The 18,213-nt window shown below is 45.0% G+C and overlaps 2 protein-coding genes across 3 annotated transcripts in view; one reads left to right on the top strand and one right to left on the bottom strand.

The window, feature by feature from the left end:
• The first annotated feature begins 1,812 nt into the window (after nucleotides 1-1,812).
• On the top strand, nucleotides 1,813-16,783 carry DNAJC16 (DnaJ heat shock protein family (Hsp40) member C16). 2 transcript variants are annotated; one of them, XM_075190863.1, is made up of 15 exons: nucleotides 1,813-1,971; nucleotides 5,823-6,008; nucleotides 6,218-6,284; nucleotides 6,805-7,126; nucleotides 9,617-9,801; nucleotides 9,886-9,990; nucleotides 10,148-10,306; nucleotides 10,436-10,566; nucleotides 11,078-11,258; nucleotides 11,728-11,910; nucleotides 13,043-13,119; nucleotides 13,197-13,277; nucleotides 13,369-13,467; nucleotides 13,701-13,868; nucleotides 14,485-16,783. In XM_075190863.1, exons 2-15 carry the CDS (start codon nucleotides 5,842-5,844, stop codon nucleotides 14,873-14,875), a joined length of 2,316 nt encoding a protein of 771 aa, XP_075046964.1. In that variant the 5' UTR covers nucleotides 1,813-1,971; nucleotides 5,823-5,841; the 3' UTR covers nucleotides 14,876-16,783. The 2 variants fall into 2 exon arrangements, with proteins under 2 accessions (XP_075046964.1, XP_075046963.1); XM_075190862.1 differs by having other exon boundaries at nucleotides 5,819-6,008.
• Nucleotides 16,784-16,994: 211 nt separating this feature from the next.
• AGMAT (agmatinase (putative)) overlaps nucleotides 16,995-18,213 on the bottom strand; it is a 3,283-nt gene continuing 2,064 nt past the window's right edge. The window contains exon 5 of the mRNA XM_075190864.1: nucleotides 16,995-17,504. Within this exon, the coding sequence (XP_075046965.1) occupies nucleotides 17,431-17,504 (74 nt within the window). The 3' untranslated portion in view covers nucleotides 16,995-17,430. The remainder of the gene's footprint in view (nucleotides 17,505-18,213) is intronic.

Raw genomic sequence — 18,213 nt, 5'->3', positions numbered from 1 at the left:
GAGAGGAAGGGGTTAAGGATGCTGGCACATGATGGGTGTACACTGCAGAGAGGAGATGAAGGGGTTAAGGATGCTGGTACATGATGGGTGTACACTGCAGAGAGGAGAGGAAGGGGTTAAGGATGCTGGTACATGATGGGTGCACACTGCAGAGAGGAGAGGAAGGGGTTAAGGATGCTGGCACATGATGGGTGTACACTGCAGAGAGGAGAGGAAGGGGTTAAGGATGCTGGCACATGATGGGTGTACACTGCAGAGAGGAGAGGAAGGGGTTAAGGATGCTGGCACATGATGGGTGCACACTGCAGAGAGGAGAGGAAGGGGTTAAGGATGCTGGTACATGATGGGTGTACACTGCAGAGAGGAGAGGAAGGGGTTAAGGATGCTGGTACATGATGGGTGTACACTGCAGAGAGGAGAGGAAGGGGTTAAGGATGCTGGCACATGATGGGTGTACACTGCAGAGAGGAGAGGAAGGGGTTAAGGATGCTGGTACATGATGGGTGCACACTGCAGAGAGGAGATGAAGGGGTTAAGGATGCTGGTACATGATGGGTGTACACTGCAGAGAGGAGAGGAAGGGGTTAAGGATGCTGGTACATGATGGGTGCACACTGCAGAGAGGAGAGGAAGGGGTTAAGGATGCTGGCACATGATGGGTGTACACTGCAGAGAGGAGAGGAAGGGGTTAAGGATGCTGGTACATGATGGGTGCACACTGCAGAGAGGAGAGGAAGGGGTTAAGGATGCTGGTACATGATGGGTGCACACTGCAGAGAGGAGAGGAAGGGGTTAAGGATGCTGGTACATGATGGGTGCACACTGCAGAGAGGAGAGGAAGGGGTTAAGGATGCTGGTACATGATGGGTGTACACTGCAGAGAGGAGAGGAAGGGGTTAAGGATGCTGGCACATGATGGGTGTACACTGCAGAGAGGAGAGGAAGGGGTTAAGGATGCTGGTACATGATGGGTGCACACTGCAGAGAGGAGAGGAAGGGGTTAAGGATGCTGGTACATGATGGGTGTACACTGCAGAGAGGAGAGGAAGGGGTTAAGGATGCTGGTACATGATGGGTGTACACTGCAGAGAGGAGAGGAAGGGGTTAAGGATGCTGGTACATGATGGGTGTACACTGCAGAGAGGAGAGGAAGGGGTTAAGGATGCTGGCACATGATGGATGTACACTGCAGAGAGGAGAGGAAGGGGTTAAGGATGCTGGTACATGATGGGTGCACACTGCAGAGAGGAGAGGAAGGGGTTAAGGATGCTGGTACATGATGGGTGCACACTGCAGAGAGGAGAGGAAGGGGTTAAGGATGCTGGTACATGATGGGTGCACACTGCAGAGAGGAGAGGAAGGGGTTAAGGATACTGGTACATGATGGGTGTACTGCAGAGAGGAGAGGAAGGGGTTAAGGATGCTGGTACATGATGGGTGCACACTGCAGAGAGGAGAGGAAGGGGTTAAGGATGCTGGCACATGATGGGTGTACACTGCAGAGAGGAGAGGAAGGGGTTAAGGATACTGGTACATGATGGGTGTACTGCAGAGAGGAGAGGAAGGGGTTAAGGATACTGGTACATGATGGGTGCACACTGCAGAGAGGAGAGGAAGGGGTTAAGGATACTGGTACAGGAAGATGGAGGATACAGTGTGTCAGGTCCATTGCTATGGCAACCAGAGGGCGCTGGGGAAGAGATCACGTGGGATGTAGGGGGCGTGGACCAGCCGGTCTCCATGGCAATGCTGACAGGGAGACGGTCCTGCCTGTCAGGATCCCCGGCCGCTAATTGGAGGAGGCGGCTGTCAGTCCCTGGGCTGTGGTGACGGTTGGTGGGCGGGCAGTGCAGTCCGTCTTCCGGTTCCGTGTGTGAGGTGAGAGCCCGGCTGTGAGCCGGGAGCCCCCAGCAGGACGGAGGGGACAGGACCCGGGCCCGGTACTCAGGAGGATACCGTGAGAGCGGGGAGGTGAGGGGCCGAGACCGGGGGAGGGGGGTGACATCGTGTATAACCGTCATCACCATCATCAGCCGGTTACATCATGTCCTGTTGTGTCACCGCCGGCTGCTGCCCTGAGCTGTGTACTGTACTGTGTATATATGTCACTCACTCCTATGTGTGTGTATATATCTATATACATATATACATATACACACACACACACGAGACACACTACACTATGTATATATGGTATATAATGTAAGTGACTGGCATCTGGTAGTGTTACAGTGAAGGCTTTGACCACACTATATATATATATATATTATAATGTATTTAGAGGGTGTTGGTGTCACTCATGGAGAATATAACTTGTATTTGACCACAAGTGATGTCACATGACTTGATGTCCTGCTTATAAGGTCATCACACAGCCATCCTGCCTTGTATCACATGGAAACTCCTGTATGAGGCCGGTCAGTGTGAGAAACACCAGTGATAGCGCATGATGTGATTGGATCAGTGGAGGCATCACATCATCATCATCATTTATTTATATAGCGCCACCAATTCCGCAGCGCTGTACAGAGAACTCACTCACATCACTCCCTGCCCCATTGGAGCTTACAGTCTAAATTCCCCAACACACACACACACACACACAGACAGAGAGAGAGAGAGACTAGGGTCAATTTATTAGCAGCCAATTAACCTACCAGTATCTTTTTGGCATGTGGGAGGAAACCAGAGCACCCGGAGGAAACCCACGCAAACACGGGGAGAACATACAAACTACACAGATAAGGCCATGGTTGGGAATCGAACTCATGACCCCAGTGCTGTGAGGCAGAAGTGCTAACCACTGAGCCGCCGTGCTCAGTGGACATTAACCCACATTCATAATACCTATTAATAATACATAATACACATCACCTATCGTCACTTATAGCCGTCCATTGTATAATATTAAAGTCTGAGTGAAATGAGCCATTTAACCTGCATAGTTATGTCTTGAGCTACTCAGACAGCTTCTCTATGGTATAGGTGGTCTGCATACTAAGAGGTATGACGTACGGTCTCTGTGGTGTGATGATGATGGGCACATTTTCAGATGGGAAGCGTTAATTGTAGACAGCGCTGTGATGGCGTGGAAGAAATGTCATATTGTAGCCTTATGGCTCAGTCCACTCAATACAGTGTGTGTTGTGATTTGTCTGAAGTAAACCTGCTCCATCTGTACGCACAGAGTGGTGGCACTATGCTCAAATGACATTCAGATACATTCAGTTTTGTACTAACTACCTGTTATAAGTGTTCCTGTCAGTGTCCAGCAATATATTATATTTAAGCATGTACAGCTGTTATTCCATTGTGTGTATTACAACACCGAGGCAGCACGGTCGCTCAGTGGTTAGCACTTCTGACAGCACTGAGGTCATGAGTTAAATTTCCGACCATGGCCTTATCTGTGTGGAGTTTGTATGTTCTCCCCGTGTTTGTGTGGGTTTCCTCCGGGTGCTCCGGTTTCTTCCCACACTCCAAAAACATACTAGTAGGTTAATTGGCTGCTATCAAATTAACCCTAGTCTGTTTCTGTCTGTCTGTGTGTGTATGTTAGGGAATTTAGACTGTAAGCTCCAATGGGGCAGGGACTGATGTGAGTTCTTTGTACAGCGCTGCAGAATTAGTGGCGCTATATAAATAAATGGTAATAATAATGGCTGACCAGAGTGATGGCTTCTTGTGTCAATAAATTATTGATGGTTTCATACATGTGGGGTGTGGAAAGCTTCTGGATAATTTTAGGTTAGCAAGTCACATGTGAATAATATAAACTATAACACTTTATAGAGCATTGTATGTGGGTGTTAGGTTTGGGGCAGTTAGGGTGTTTTAGTGTGGTATTTTTTTGTTTTTTTTAAAATCCAGAATCGAATGTGTTATAAGTAATCTCGCCATTTTAACGTATGTTCCTGCTGGAATTTTCCCTGAGATTCTCTCAGACGCTGTAATTGATAGCGGTTTTCTGAGGTTACTTAAATAAGGGGATTAATTATCTGGGCAAAGTTGTCATTATCCACTTCTGCTTTTGTCCATGGCAATTGGTAATCAGTACAGCCTTGTGAGTAATGTATGGTATCATCATTGTGATTTGACGTGCACCCCATCTCCTTCAGTCAGTCACGTCTTGCTCGGTCAGTCACCTGTAACACTTGTGCAGTTATTGCCCTGATACAAATGTTGTTTTGTGCATCTCGTCATTCCCCTACACTTACCAATGTGGGTCTGTATGCCTGGAGTAAATATCTAATGCAATAGATACCATGAACTTGACAACTTCAAATATTATCTCATTTAAAAAGAAAAGTATTGTCCTCCTTTGCCTTTGCCTATTCCTGGCAATTATACATGAACTGGGGTGTTAGACCATGGTGGGCTTAATTATCTAATCTCAATCAGTCAACTCTGCAGCAGGATGGCATGGTAAGAGGGAGATGTCTCTTACAGAACAGACACAGAGTGACTGACAGGTTTGTGGACTTGCTTTGCAGAAATGTACTTTGTGGATTGGTTGATTCATACACAGGACCAGTGATGTCACAGTAACTCATATCTGGGACAGCACAGTGGTGTAATGGTTAGCACTTCTGCCTCACAGCACTGGGGTCATGAGTTCGATTCCCGACCATGGCCTTATCTGTGTGGAGTTTGTATGTTCTACCTGTGTTTGTGTGGGTTTCCTTTGGGTGCTCTGGTTTTCTCCCACACTCCAAAAACACACTGGTGGGTTAATTGGCTGCTATCAAATTGACCCTAGTCTGTATGTGTCTGTTTGTTAGGGAATTTAGACTGTAAGCTCCAATGGGGCAGGGACTGATGTGAGTGATTCTCTGTACAGCGCTGCGGAATTGGTGGTGCTATATAAATAGATGATGATGATAACTGCATTCTCAGCAGACCTGTATCGGCCCCCATTAGGAGGAGCTTCAGTCATCTATAATAGAATGTGCTGGATGTGTGTAATACTTTTAGTAGAGCTGCCTGGGTCAGGGTAACGCTGAACAGTGAATTTACTTAAATTTCATATATGAATTTTAGAGGTACTTTGTCAGTGTTTGTTATGTCACTTTGTGGGGGAGATTCAGTTCGGCGTGAGGTGACTCGGGAACGTCTGCGGAGACACCTAGCAGCCATATTATGGCTGGAGTCTCCGCTCATTTAGTGCCTACAATGTGCACAGAGCAATGTTTGCACCCCACATCACCGGTAATTGAATCTCCCCTCTATGAATGTCAAACCAATTGACTTATCATCATTCGCGTACACTGCGCATGGAATAGTATTTACAACAGATTATTATAGAGCAGATTTGTTGTGTAAAAGTTATTCCTTTGTATGACCTCTATCATCATCCTTTGTCCACTGAAGGCACTGTCCCATTGGAGTCTGTAGCTGATGTTCCATTGTGAGGTGCATATTCCTTTACTAAAACCTATCTGGGCATTTGTTTCAAGACAATAAAAAAAATAACTTTGAGGCAGATTGTAATTAGGCTATGTTTGATCATGTGACACCTGTAGATGTCTTATGGGGGATGCAGAATTGACATGTTAGTGCTTGTATATGGGGAGTATATATAAGTATTGTAAGCTGAGCGCAGAATTGGTTGATATCTTAAAACTGGAATAAAATCATTTGTTAAACTTCTAGTCGCTGACTAGTTATGAAATGGGAGGCAATAGAAGCTGTTGTAGACCCTCCATCCCCCCTACGTCTACCTTTAATGAAGCAGAAGTTGCTATAGATGGATCAGAACTGCAGAAGTCCTTTGGTTTTAGTAGGCGCTTCACCAAGTAATGTCCTCTTGTCTTCCTAGGTAGTGCGGAGACAGTGTGAGATATGGGCCACAGAAAAATGCGCCTCCTCTGGCGGTTCCTGGTATTCCTAGTCCTGGCCCTGAAGATCCTGTCGGCTGCTGATTTCGACCCGTACCGCATCCTGGGTGTGAGCCGCACAGCGAGCCAAGCGGACATTAAAAAGGCTTACAAGAAGCTGGCCAGGGAATGGTGGGTGTATTATATGGCGGGACACAGTTGGCACAAATACGACAGCTTGGAGAACGGGCAGCCGATGCCCAAACACCAACAGTTTCCTTCCTTATCTCAATACTATGATATTTTTCTATCATTATTGCAATGTCAATGTCACTAAAGAGTTATTGATTTGACAGCTTGCGCTGTGACTGGTTATATAATAATCGTCTCGTCCATTTCAGGCATCCAGATAAAAACAAGAATCCGGGAGCGGAGGATAAATTCATTCAAGTCAGCAAAGCGTACGAGGTATTTATTGGTCTTCAGATGGATTTTATTATATAGCTTTACTTGAAGTAGGAAATGTCTGACTCTTCAACTGCAAGAGACTGGCCGGGCTATCTGGGAGTTGTAGTTCCATAGCAGCTGGGCAGCCACTGGTTGCCTAAACCTAGCTTAAGTGAACATCTGCTGAAACAAGTTATTCTTAGCTGACAGTTTCATGCAGCATCGTACTTTGATAGCAGCTAATATAGTCACCAGTTCCCTCTCCACCGAACCTTTGTATATTAATTACAGCAGTGTAAAATCCTTAGCAGTTTGTAGAAGTGATTTAAATTGTTCCTGTAAATCACTTGTGTATTATTTATAAAGTTAATTTGTTTTTCTTAAGGAGCAGCTATCGCAGCTAATGAATTTGCTATTGGAAAGTTGGTCTTGGTTGATTGAGGAGGGGGTGTTATTTTGAGCTGTTTGGGATGAGCCGATCCTCTGAAGCACAGTACCCACAATATCTTATCCGGTATTAACCTGACTTTTATCCCTTTAGATTCTCTCCAACGAGGAGAAGAGAACGAACTATGACCGGTACGGAGACGTAGGAGAGAACCAGGGTTACGCACAGCAACAGCACCACCACTTCCACGACAGCTTCTACTTCGACGAGTCCTTCTTCCACTTCCCCTTCAACTCGGAGCGCAGGGACTCCACGGACGAGAAGTATCTCCTGCAGTTCTCGCACTACATCAATGAGGTGGTCCCAGACAGCTTCCACAAGCCCTACCTCATCAAGATCACCTCCGACTGGTGCTTCAGCTGCATTCACATCGAGCCTGTGTGGAAGGAGGTGGTGCAGGAACTGGAGGGACTGGGTACGTTGGCTGTCTTGCTGCATGTTCCGTTATTTATTGGTCCGGAAGGAGTTAGAGAGATGAGTTAGGTCACAGGAACCCAGTTTTATAAGACAGTTTAGGGTACCTCCACTTGCCATCAGGGGGATGTGGGGGTACTAGGGTACTATTATTTTTTTTTTCTCTGCTACCGTATTGTTGAAAACCATATTTAAAATACTCTGCTTCTTACTAAGGTATAATTTTGGGGTAGTAATGTAAGAGCACAGTAGCCGCAGTTGCTTGCCAGGTTCTACAATGGTGAGTCAGGAACTGTGGAGGATGTGAGAGCACCGACTAGTATCATTTCAAACTGAATTGACACATGTCTACTGGAATCTCCATGTAGACAGACGGCATCTGAAATGGCTCTGCCTGCCTAGGATGATGCTGGGAAAAGACGCCTCCAAAAATATCAACAAAAGGCCCCTGTTTTAAGTCGGCGTTGCTCTTTTGTTTTCGTTTTTGTTCTGATTTTTTTTTTTTTTTTGTCATCCGAATGATCAAGCGGAGGCAGTGGGCTTCCTAATGGGGGTTTCTTGTCACAATTCTTGGACTTTCTGTGGATAGAAGGCAAGTTTATGTGGGTGCCTGCTGGTTCTTTAGTTTTTGCCAGTTTTGGAACAACCTCTCCGTAGTTGGAAAACTTTCATGTGCTACCATGTGTTTGGTTCCTGGCTGGTCCCCGTTATCTCTGTCGCACTACTGTAACTCCAGCCACAAGCTCTGATGACTGGCACAGTTTATCGGCACCTGGTAATATCGTTTTGTTCAGCACATTTGTCCAGTTTTGTTGCCTCTGCTGACCTCTGTAGTTCCTGTGTCGTTTATCGTTGTGCTACTCTGAAAATTGACAGGCAGAGAGTTGTGGCAAAGCTGATTGACTGGATGATAGGTGGTTTAGGAAGCATTTAAAGCTCTAAGACTAGCTGAATCAAGCATGTCGTTCAGTCCCATGGAAACACGAGAAGACTAAATCTCCAATAGGTCCATAGCACCAACGCGTCTCCACTGAGAGAGGAGAAGTACGTAGCTGCATGAACAGGGAAGATAAGATGTTTAAATGGCTAAAAAGACCTAAGTTGTTTGATTTATTAGGCTATTGTAGAAATGATTCTAGAGCAATGGAAGTCTCCTGAGAAAAGATGGTATTTATATTGCATTGAGAGGATTTTTCCAAAGTGAGAATGTGGAACAACTTTGGATACTTCTGTACAGCTTCTGGGTAAGTGTTCTACGTTTCCGTTCAAGTAGCGAAGGTCCAATGGGATAAAGGACTGAGCGTTCAGTGAGAAGACAGATGAATCGTCTGCTTTCTCTCTTAAACCTTCACTTTCCCAGTTTGAATTAAATGCAGAAGCTTCCTGATTTGGTGACCCGGAAACCAGAATGTCTGAGACGTTCTTGGCTGATGATCCAGTGGATCTTTATTATTGTAGATGGAAGTTCAGGAAACGAACTTCCATCAGTCGTTCGCCCAGAAAGATTCTTGTAGAGAGAGTCAGAGACCAACCTTCAAATGGTCTAAGATTGATATCTGTATGTGAAGCATTGATCTTCCAGGAAGAAGTAAAAGGACATTATGTATGTATTCATTCATTCAGTCTGACGGCTCCACAGTGGGAATGTACTTAAAGAACAAGATTAACTCCATACATTTGTGAGCAAAACTTTATGGCTCTTTCAAGGTCTCCAATATAGCTCTTGTCAAATGGTTGAAGTTGGGTATCCTTAAAAACTTGCATTGTATCAAAGGAGACGTCCCCATCAAATTTGAAGGCTCATTCTATCCGATCTGCTTCTACTTCCTGGGTAGAGAACTTCGATGGACCCAGATATACTGAGCAGCTACCTGGACCTATCCTAGCACTTTCATTAAACCGTACAAAGCTGACCTCTAGCCTGACCAGCTGCATTTGGCAAAAGTTCTGCAGGCAGTAATTTAATCCATCTCGCATACCTTATTGTAAACGTCTTTGGGTGCGACAGAATGAGTGTTGCCGATGATCTAGGAATTAATTTTACTTTTAGTCTCACTTTCCCAAAACAAAGTTTTGTTGAAGCAGTAGTTATGGGTATGGTGTGTGTGTGTTACTTATTTTGTTTTTATTTTATTTTGTGACTGATTAAGGCTCACAAGTCATTTATTGAATTTTTGGAGATGTGAGAATTCTGCTGGTTGTTAGGAGATATCTCCCATTGGCGCTGCCTCTGGAGATCGAGGGGAATTTGTAGCTGACCAACAACATCCAACCTTTTTATAAAAACAGGCAATAAAACAGTAACAATTGATAATAAGATATGGAGAATATTAAGAATTTCTAATCCAAAAGTTTCCTTTTAACTCAATAGCAGTTGAGCAATGGTCTGTGAGCAACTTGTGACATTCTTATTATGATTCACTGCTGAGTGAAAAGAAGTTGAATAGTATTCTAATATAGAAGCTTTAAAAACCGTTGTTTGTGCTTACAGGTGTTGGGATTGGAGTGGTGCATGCTGGGTACGAGAGACGACTTGCTCACCATCTTGGCGCCCACAGCACCCCGTCCATTCTGGGAGTGATTAACGGAAAGATTTCCTTCTTTCACAACGCCGTCTTACGGGAAAACCTCCGGCATTTTGTGGAGAGTCTGCTTCCGGGAAATCTGGTGGACCAGGTGAGGCTGAGCGGCCCAGATTACCCTGACTAATGTACGGAACGTTTGTGTTTTCATGAAATATTGACCGATCTCCTGTTGCAGATAACCGATAAAAACTACATCCGGTTCTTATCCAACTGGCAGCAAGAAAATAAGCCCCACGTGCTCCTGTTTGATCAGATGCCCCCGGTACCACTAATCTACAAGGTAAAGCTTCTTCACCAGGGGCTAAAGACAGGGCCGCCTAGAATAAAATCTTCAGATATAATAATTGTATTGGAAACATTTACGTAATAAGTTGTGTGTGCAGAACTCCGGCTCTTGCAGAGAATTTGTACTCACCGTCTCTGCTTGTTGCCGACAGTTGACAGCGTTTGCCTATAAGGATTACCTGTCGTTTGGCTACGTGGACCTTGGCCGCAGAGAAACGGAGCAGATGAGCAGTCAGTACAATATTAACATGTATGCCCCAACCATGCTGGTCTTCAAAGAGCACATCCACAAACCGGCTGACGTGGTGCAGGTACGTGCCCCAAACACTCTCTCCTTGTCGCACCTCCTTATTCTGCCACTTTTTTTCTGATAATATTTTTCTCTGCTGGGCTTCTCAAACTAAATCTGAACAACTAAACGTCTTTCTTTCTTACTCCAGGCGCGAGGGATGAAAAAACAGGTCATTGACGACTTCATTTCCACCAACAAGTTCCTTCTAGCCGCCAGGCTGACCAATCAAAAACTGTTTCAGGAGCTGTGCCCTGTGAGGAAGTCTCACCGTCAGCGCAAGTGAGTACCGCTCCACGCGGATTGGATTGTCATCAATAATCATATAACGTATTGAGTGCACAGTAGACTACCACACTCTGAACTTAAGCTAGTAAGAGTAGGAATTTGGTGCCGCCGTGCAACGGCACAAGATATATAGGTGCCGTACTGGGAAGTTTTAGCTGCGTAGGATAAACCATGATAAATAGAAGTGACTGATGAGACTAAGGTCTGTCTTTGCTGTTATTGAAAAGTGTTTAAGTACACAATTGAATAGGACTCCTTTAGTCTTTATAGAATCTATATGTATGATATTATAAACACACCAACATAACTCCCCTGCATTATAAGTACCATATCCTCCTCCAATAAATCGTACCGCAAGCAGCATATATATTTTTATTTATTTCCTCATATGGAAACTCAAAGCAAATTGTAAATGACGTGAGGTGTCTGAGGGTGTCTGTAGAATCCAGTGACTTCTGTACAGCTGGTGTTATGTACGTTCATCTCACCGGCCGTTATTTTACAGGTATTGCGTTGTTTTGCTAACTGGGGAAGGTGAAGAGTTCCGGAAAACCTACGAGTCCTACCTGGCATTTGCCTCTGCCAATACCAAGGACACCGTTAGATTTGTCTACGTCTTCAAGGATCGCCAGCAGGAGCTGACCAGTGCGGTGCTGGGGGAGGATACGCAGCCGGAACACTCTTCTGTACGTGTGTTTTCGTGTGTTTTCGTGTTTTCGTGTGTGTGTGTGTGTGTGTGTGTGTGTGTGTGTATGTGTTTGGTTTTTTTTTTCTATTTTTGATAAGGTAATTGCCAAATTGAAGATAATTTATTTTTATTAAATCTATGGGGCATATTCAATTCAGATCCGATCCGTGGTAACGCGCGTTACCGCGGAAAATGCGCAGTACTGCCGGTAATACGGTACCGTAATAACGCGGATTTTCGTACGCAGCCCTATGGGCTGCGAACGAAAATCCACGTTATTGCGGTACCGTGGATTAGGTTCGCGGCCGTTCCGGCGCGATCCTGTGGATCGGGATCGGAATTGAATATGCCCCTATATGTTTGTGATAGTTTTTCTGGAGGTCTGAGTACCTGCCCAGCTATTCCTCTACAGCGGTGTGTAACCAGGTAAAGCCATGACGCTGATCACCTTTACTTCCTCCCGGCAGGTGGCGGTTCTAGAACGACGTAACTCCGCAGGCAGAGCGGTTTATAAGACCTTGGCCAATATCTGGAGCGGGAGCGAGGAAAACAAGTTCTCTCTGCTCGACTTTCTGGACCGACTGAGAAAAGACCCCAGTCTCCTGTCCTCGGAGACCAAACTGTCTGATCTGAATGACGAGCTGGCGCCTGTAAGTACGCCTGGAAAATGCTGATCGGTTTTGGGGCTCATTCACATTTTCCCATCATAAAGTGCATAGTGCTAACATGAAAAGTTCTTCTGCAATAGAACCAATGAGCTTGAATCACGAGGTCACAGTTATGTGTTTGCTGCATGTTGCGATATAATGCATGTTCTGCCCCCTATTAATTTAATTTAATGTCCTCCAAGGATCTTGGTGCGTTTTTCGTGAGTTCATCCAGTTTTGTACTTTACAGACAAAAAGGAGCTTTCTCCGCTCACATCGCCAACATTCTATATTGTATTGATGAGAATCTTAACTATCTAACATTTGTATAATCACTGAATAATCAGTTGTTAGCAATGTCTTGTTTGCATAGAGTAAAAAACGTATTTAATGTCTTTTCTTGGTATACTGGGTTCAGTATTCATTAGTGGTGAAATCTCCAGTCCCGTGTAACTCAGCGTGCAGCCGAATATCATCTGTCTGAATTTCTCAAGTGTTTATCGATCTCCCCAAAATAGTATTTCCAACCAACAGAGAAATAAATGTGAAGGGAACGGTGTTAGTATGGAGCTGTTGTAGGGAAACAAAGTATTCTGACATTTACATTTATGGCCTAGTGGTTAGCACTTCTGCCCTTACAGCACTGGGGTCATGAGTTCAATTCCCATCCATGACCTTATCTGTGTGGAGTTTGCGTGGGTTTCCTCCGGGTGCTCCAGTTTCCTCCCACACTCCAAAAACATTCTAGTAGGTTAATTGGCTGGTATCAAAATTAACCCTAGTCTCTGTCTGTGTGTGTGTGTGTGTCTGTGTGTGTCTGTGTCTGTGTGTGTGTTAAGGAATTTAGACTGTAAGCCCCAATGGGGCAGGGACTGATGTGAGTGAGGTCTCTGTACAGCGCTGCAGAATCAGTGGTGCTATATAAATAAATGGTGATGATGATTCTGTGATTATAGAAATGCTCCATATTTATGATTCACATCATTACAATCTCAAATTTTCCAGCTTTGAGCACTAAAGACTTCTTCTTATGAGGTTGGCGCACTCTGCAGAAAGCCGCCACCAGGATCTCCGCAGATGAATTGTGATGGTCGGGCTCTCGTACTTTTCTAATTTTTGCCTTTTACATTGTCAGGTGTTCTTCCTGCGCTGGGTGTACACGGCCATTGACTATTGGTCGGATGTTTGGGAGAGTGTTCTCCATAATAACTGGTATGTGCTGCTCCTGCCCCCGTGCTCGTGTCTCTGTCCTGTGAGTCCGGTGTAAGATGTGACTCTGTCTTTTACAGGAGGGAGATGATGCCGCTGCTGTCTCTCATCTTCTCTGCTCTCTTCATCCTCTTCGGGACGGTGATAGTGCAGGCGTTCAGGTAAATGACCACCATGGACAGTCTGTGCGTGGAGGGTGTTGGGTCTTTTAGATGGGCGTTATTGATGGGTGTTTCCCCGTTTTCCACACAGTGACTCCAGCGATGAGCGAGATTCTGGAACCTCCGATAAAGAAGACACCAGTGACAAGGAGAAGAGCTCAGAAGCCAATTACACGAAGGAGAACACCAGGTAAGGTGGTTACACACCTGGGAGGGAGGGCGTACCGGACGGGGGTGCACAGTCCTCGCTCTATGTACATGGGGCATCACATCATTCTGATGGATGGATGAGTCGCTATTGAACACTCCGTATCCTCCGTTATTACTGACCCTGGCAGGATTCAGATGGTTTTTCAGGTTTTCTTGTTCAGGGCAGACTCTCGCTTATCAGCAAACGTATCATTATTTCTCCTTTCCTGGCAGGGTCCCCAAAAAAGGCTTTGTGGAGGTGACGGAGTTAACGGACGTAAATTATACGAGTAACCTCGTCCGGCTGCGTCCTGGTCACCTGAACGTGGTCCTCATCCTCTCCAGCTCCACCAAGGCCAGCCTGCTGCAGAGGTTCGCCCAGGAAGTGTACACCTTCACAGGGTGAGTACAGGAACAGAGCTCCCTGATGACTTCTCCTGTATTTATATTCTATAAGACTGAGAGAAGTCTGCTGTATACACTGATCCAAGTAAATGACTTGGGACAGACACTGGAGGAAGAATGAGGCTCTTCAGTGCGTCTTTCTGATCAACATTGTTCATTGACTGTTTTAGAAGTCTACTTTAAAATAATGGGAGGCCAGTGACTAATAGGTGTGAATGTGTAATATGGTCCCAGAATCCATTTCCTGGGCTCCTTAGATAAAACTTGGGTTCTTCTCTGTGATATTGCGCAGTGGTTAACATTGTTACCTCACAGCACTGGGGTCATGGGTTTGATACCAACCAGGACTCTCTGTATGGGGAATGTATGTTCTTCCCGCTAGGGTTCCCTCCCGGTGCTCCGGTTCCCTCCCACAGTCCACATACATCCTGGTAGGTTAATAGGCTTCTGACGAAAGTAACCCTAGTGTGTATCCATGTGGTGGGGTATATAGATTGTAAGCTCCAGTGGTGCAGGGACTTATCTGAGTGACCACATATCCTGTGTACAGCGCTGCATAATATGTTGGCTCTATATTAATAAACAATAATGATCCTATTGCCTTGTGTTACAGGAGCAGCTCACTCCACTTCTCGTTCCTCAACTTGGACAAGCACCGGGAGTGGCTGGAGTACCTGCTGGAGTTCGCCCAGGACGCCGCCACCATCGCGTACCAGTACGACGAACACTTCCTGGAGCGGGATTACACCGGTTACGTGCTGGCGCTGAACGGACACAAGAAATACTTTTGTCTCTTTAAAGCGCAGTCGACGCTGGAAGACGAGAAGCTGGCGGACGGGGCCAAGCTCTGCCCCGCTAGCGGCGACAGCCTGAGGAAGGTATCGCTGGGCTCCGGGGGGGGCCACATTAAAAAGAAATTGAATAAGCTATCGCTATGGATGGAACGACTTTTAGAAGGGTCATTACAGCGGTTCTACATCCCATCCTGGCCCTCACTTGACTGATACAATAAAGAGGATGTTTTAGTTCTATTAAACTGTGAACATTAGACGTTTGTCCTGCCGGAGGGATCTAAACGCTTTAACGGGTGTCCCTGACATCTTCCGGGGGGGCAGACACAGACTGCGGGGGGGGGGGGGGGGGGCTCGCTTTACGTAACGGGAGCCAGATGCTGCCTGCTTCTTAAGTTGTCTTCAGCTACATCAAAGCTTTAAGCTGCCTCACCAACTCCACCTGCTGGAGGACGCAGGTTCTGCACCTTCCTGCAGCAGCCTAAAATCTCAACGTTTGTTTTTACTCATGTCTCCTATTATCTGTTGCAGTGCTCCCCTCAAAGACTCTGCACCGCAGCTCATCTCACTATGGGGACTTCCTAACCTGAGCGATAGACGCCATTATACACATTACACAAGACCGATAAATGCTATATCCCATCGTGTTACATCATTGTCTTTATGTAGAAGCTTTTTTTTTTTTAGGTCGTTGTGGACTAGCAATAAGACACTGCAGGGACTTGGTGGTCATCTCATAATAATTTCACGCCGACTACATTAATGCCTGTGGGAGGCCGGTTATTCATAGAAATGACATATCTTCAGTTATACGGTCTAGGACATGCAGTACAATCACGAAGCCATTGCAAATAACTGCAGACCCTTTGTTATGTCCGTCTAGAACCTGTGTAGATGTCCCCTAGGTAGATGGTTATAGAAAATACGTGTGCAGCGCCACCTACTGGGCCCAAGCTGCAACATTCAAACTGTCTTTGGATCAAGGATCAGTTGTCAATTTGTGTTTGTGGTATCGGTTTTCTTTCACCGCTGCCCCGATACCTATAAAATAATAATGTGATATATTACAGATTTACAAGAATAATAACAGCCAGATTTTAGCTTTTTTTTTTTTCTAAATACAGCCATTGAATGTAGATTATTTTTTTGGGAGGTGGGATAAAAGGATCAGGATGTCTTAGTCCACACAGCATCATGTGCCGTCCTGGGGTTGTTATAGACGTTTCTGCTTGTCGGGTTATAATTTTACACTACATTCTTCATGATGAAGCTCGCCCATTCCCTCTTAAATGCCAACCTTTCTGTCGCAGCGGCATAAAAGGGAATGTTCTGCGCAGATTACTAGATCCTTAACCTCTTCAGTGCTGGTGCCTCCTTATTTCCGTCAGGGTTCGTAAACATTTCAATGATGAATACATCGCTCACAGATGTATACGGGAGAGTTCCTTAACAATGACTGACTGTTGTTCAAATGCTTGAATCTGTGTATCTGTCTGGTGTGTAAGCTGTTGTCCTCTGTTATCAGTTATTTTAAGCTCTAGCAGGAAAGCGACTAAAAACTTACTGCTGGTGTTGCAATTTCGTCCTCTATGGATTTCCATTGTTCTAAGTCTTTCTTATCTCCTGAAAGATGACAAGCTGCTACTAGATTATTTATTTTGTCATATGCAGCCTGAATTATAGGTTTTCTGCTCCTTTAACTTGTATCCAACCATCTCTTTCTGGTACTACTGTCCTGTGTGATCGTACATAAAGCCGGTGTTTGGGCGACCTAGCGCCCACCCCTAGCGTCCATCTTGCCGGGGTCCACAGCATGAAGAGGTCGTAGAATTACGATGTTTTCCTAGCACATAAACACTGAAAGGGTTAAACTGGCCCCACGTCCTGAAATCTTAATCCTTTACCTAAAAAATATATATATAGAAAATCCCCAGAACTAATGTTATTATGTCTGACGGATCAGTTTGCACTTTTTTTTTTGTAGAAAAAAAACAAATAACTTATTTTAATTAGTGGTTGTTTTTTTTTATATTTAATTTATTTCGTCATTTGTATTTTTTGGTTTGTTTTTAAGATAATTGCATTGGAATCTGAAATAAACTATTTTACCGTGTGAAGTAATATATTATGTCGTATGTTGGCTGTGAGGTGAGAAGTGCAAGCTGTTATTTAATGTAGCCCTGGAACCTGCGCACAGCGGAGGGAGACATGTTGTGGGCGGATCTATTCATGGGAACGTAGCCTATCCACTGATTATTAATCTGGGTGTCGCTGGCTAATTGATAAATTAAAAACTCTTTTCTGTCCTTATAAAAGCACACAGGTCAGGAGCTGAATAATTATTACTGTTTATTTGTATAGTATTATCAGATTTCCAGAGAATAGTGAATTGTTAACAACTGTCCCTGTACCATTGGAGCTTACACTCTAAATTTCCTCCCTGTACTGACACGGACCATCAGTAATTAATCAGCCCTTGTAACCAAAGTATCAACCTAATTTTCATAGATGTGAAGCAGAAAACTGCTTTATATGGTAATTATCTCCTGTAAAATTATACAATCCATTTATCTGAGTAGTTTGTATTGATATGAAGTTATTCAGTGTTTATTGTCCGGTTTCCTCTTCTGATTAATCTATAGGTGGTAATCGCTTGTTATAATCTCTGTCTCTGGTTACTCGGCTCCAGGTAGTCTTTCTAGGGTAGAGTGTAGTGATATGAGTGTGGATGGAGCGCCCCCTGCTGCTCAGCCTTGGTCATGTCCTGGTTAATAGGACTTCACTTTAGGAAGCACGCAGAGCATCTCAAACAGCAAGTTGGCAGCAGTCAGGGCGGTGTTACCTGGAGACAGAAAGAAATCCGTTCATTTGTGTTGTGAAACGGGACAAAGTATCATAAACTGATGAAAGTGTGTGAGGTAAATGCTCCCAATAACCTCTCTGCATGCTTAGTCGGGTGACGCTGGGCTGCTGTCTCCAGGGAAAGTTCATGTTTGGGGAGCAATAAGACCCATGTAAAACATTTTGGACACCAGTGTGTTGATTGAAAGGTGATCTGTAATAATTATTATTTGTCTCCATGCAGGGGAGGCAGCCATTTTGTTGAAGTCTCTCACATCGGTGATAAATGGGGAAAAAATACACCTTTTTCAGGATATTTTTTTTTTTTATCCTGTTCTGGGTCTTGCAGGTGCTAAAGGAGTGCGTGTAACCTGAATCTACCATTGATCCAATGGTGCACACAGCATGGTTATGAAGTGGTTCTGGGGGCAACTCGGTGATTCCACCCGTCCTCACCCAACCTACACTCGGTTTATTAAAGCATTTGAAAATGCTAAAACAGCTGCGTCCCCCCCCCTCCCATCCTGTCCAGCACCGTGAAATGCACAATATACAGAGTTCATGGAAGGACATCTGAGTAGCTGCCTGGTTCTCTGCGATATTTGCATAAAAATCCGCTGTAACTTGGCTCATCTCTGCCCTGTACCGTGTAGCTGGGCTGGAGTCATTCGTTAGATCACCAGTCATCCCCCAATGGCATAGCTTTAGCG

The sequence above is a fragment of the Mixophyes fleayi genome, chromosome 11 (assembly GCF_038048845.1).
Source record: "Mixophyes fleayi isolate aMixFle1 chromosome 11, aMixFle1.hap1, whole genome shotgun sequence".
NCBI classification, from domain to species: domain Eukaryota; kingdom Metazoa; phylum Chordata; class Amphibia; order Anura; family Limnodynastidae; genus Mixophyes; species Mixophyes fleayi.
The sequence above is the reverse complement of the archived record's forward strand: the minus strand, read 5'-3'. Positions and strand labels throughout refer to the sequence as shown.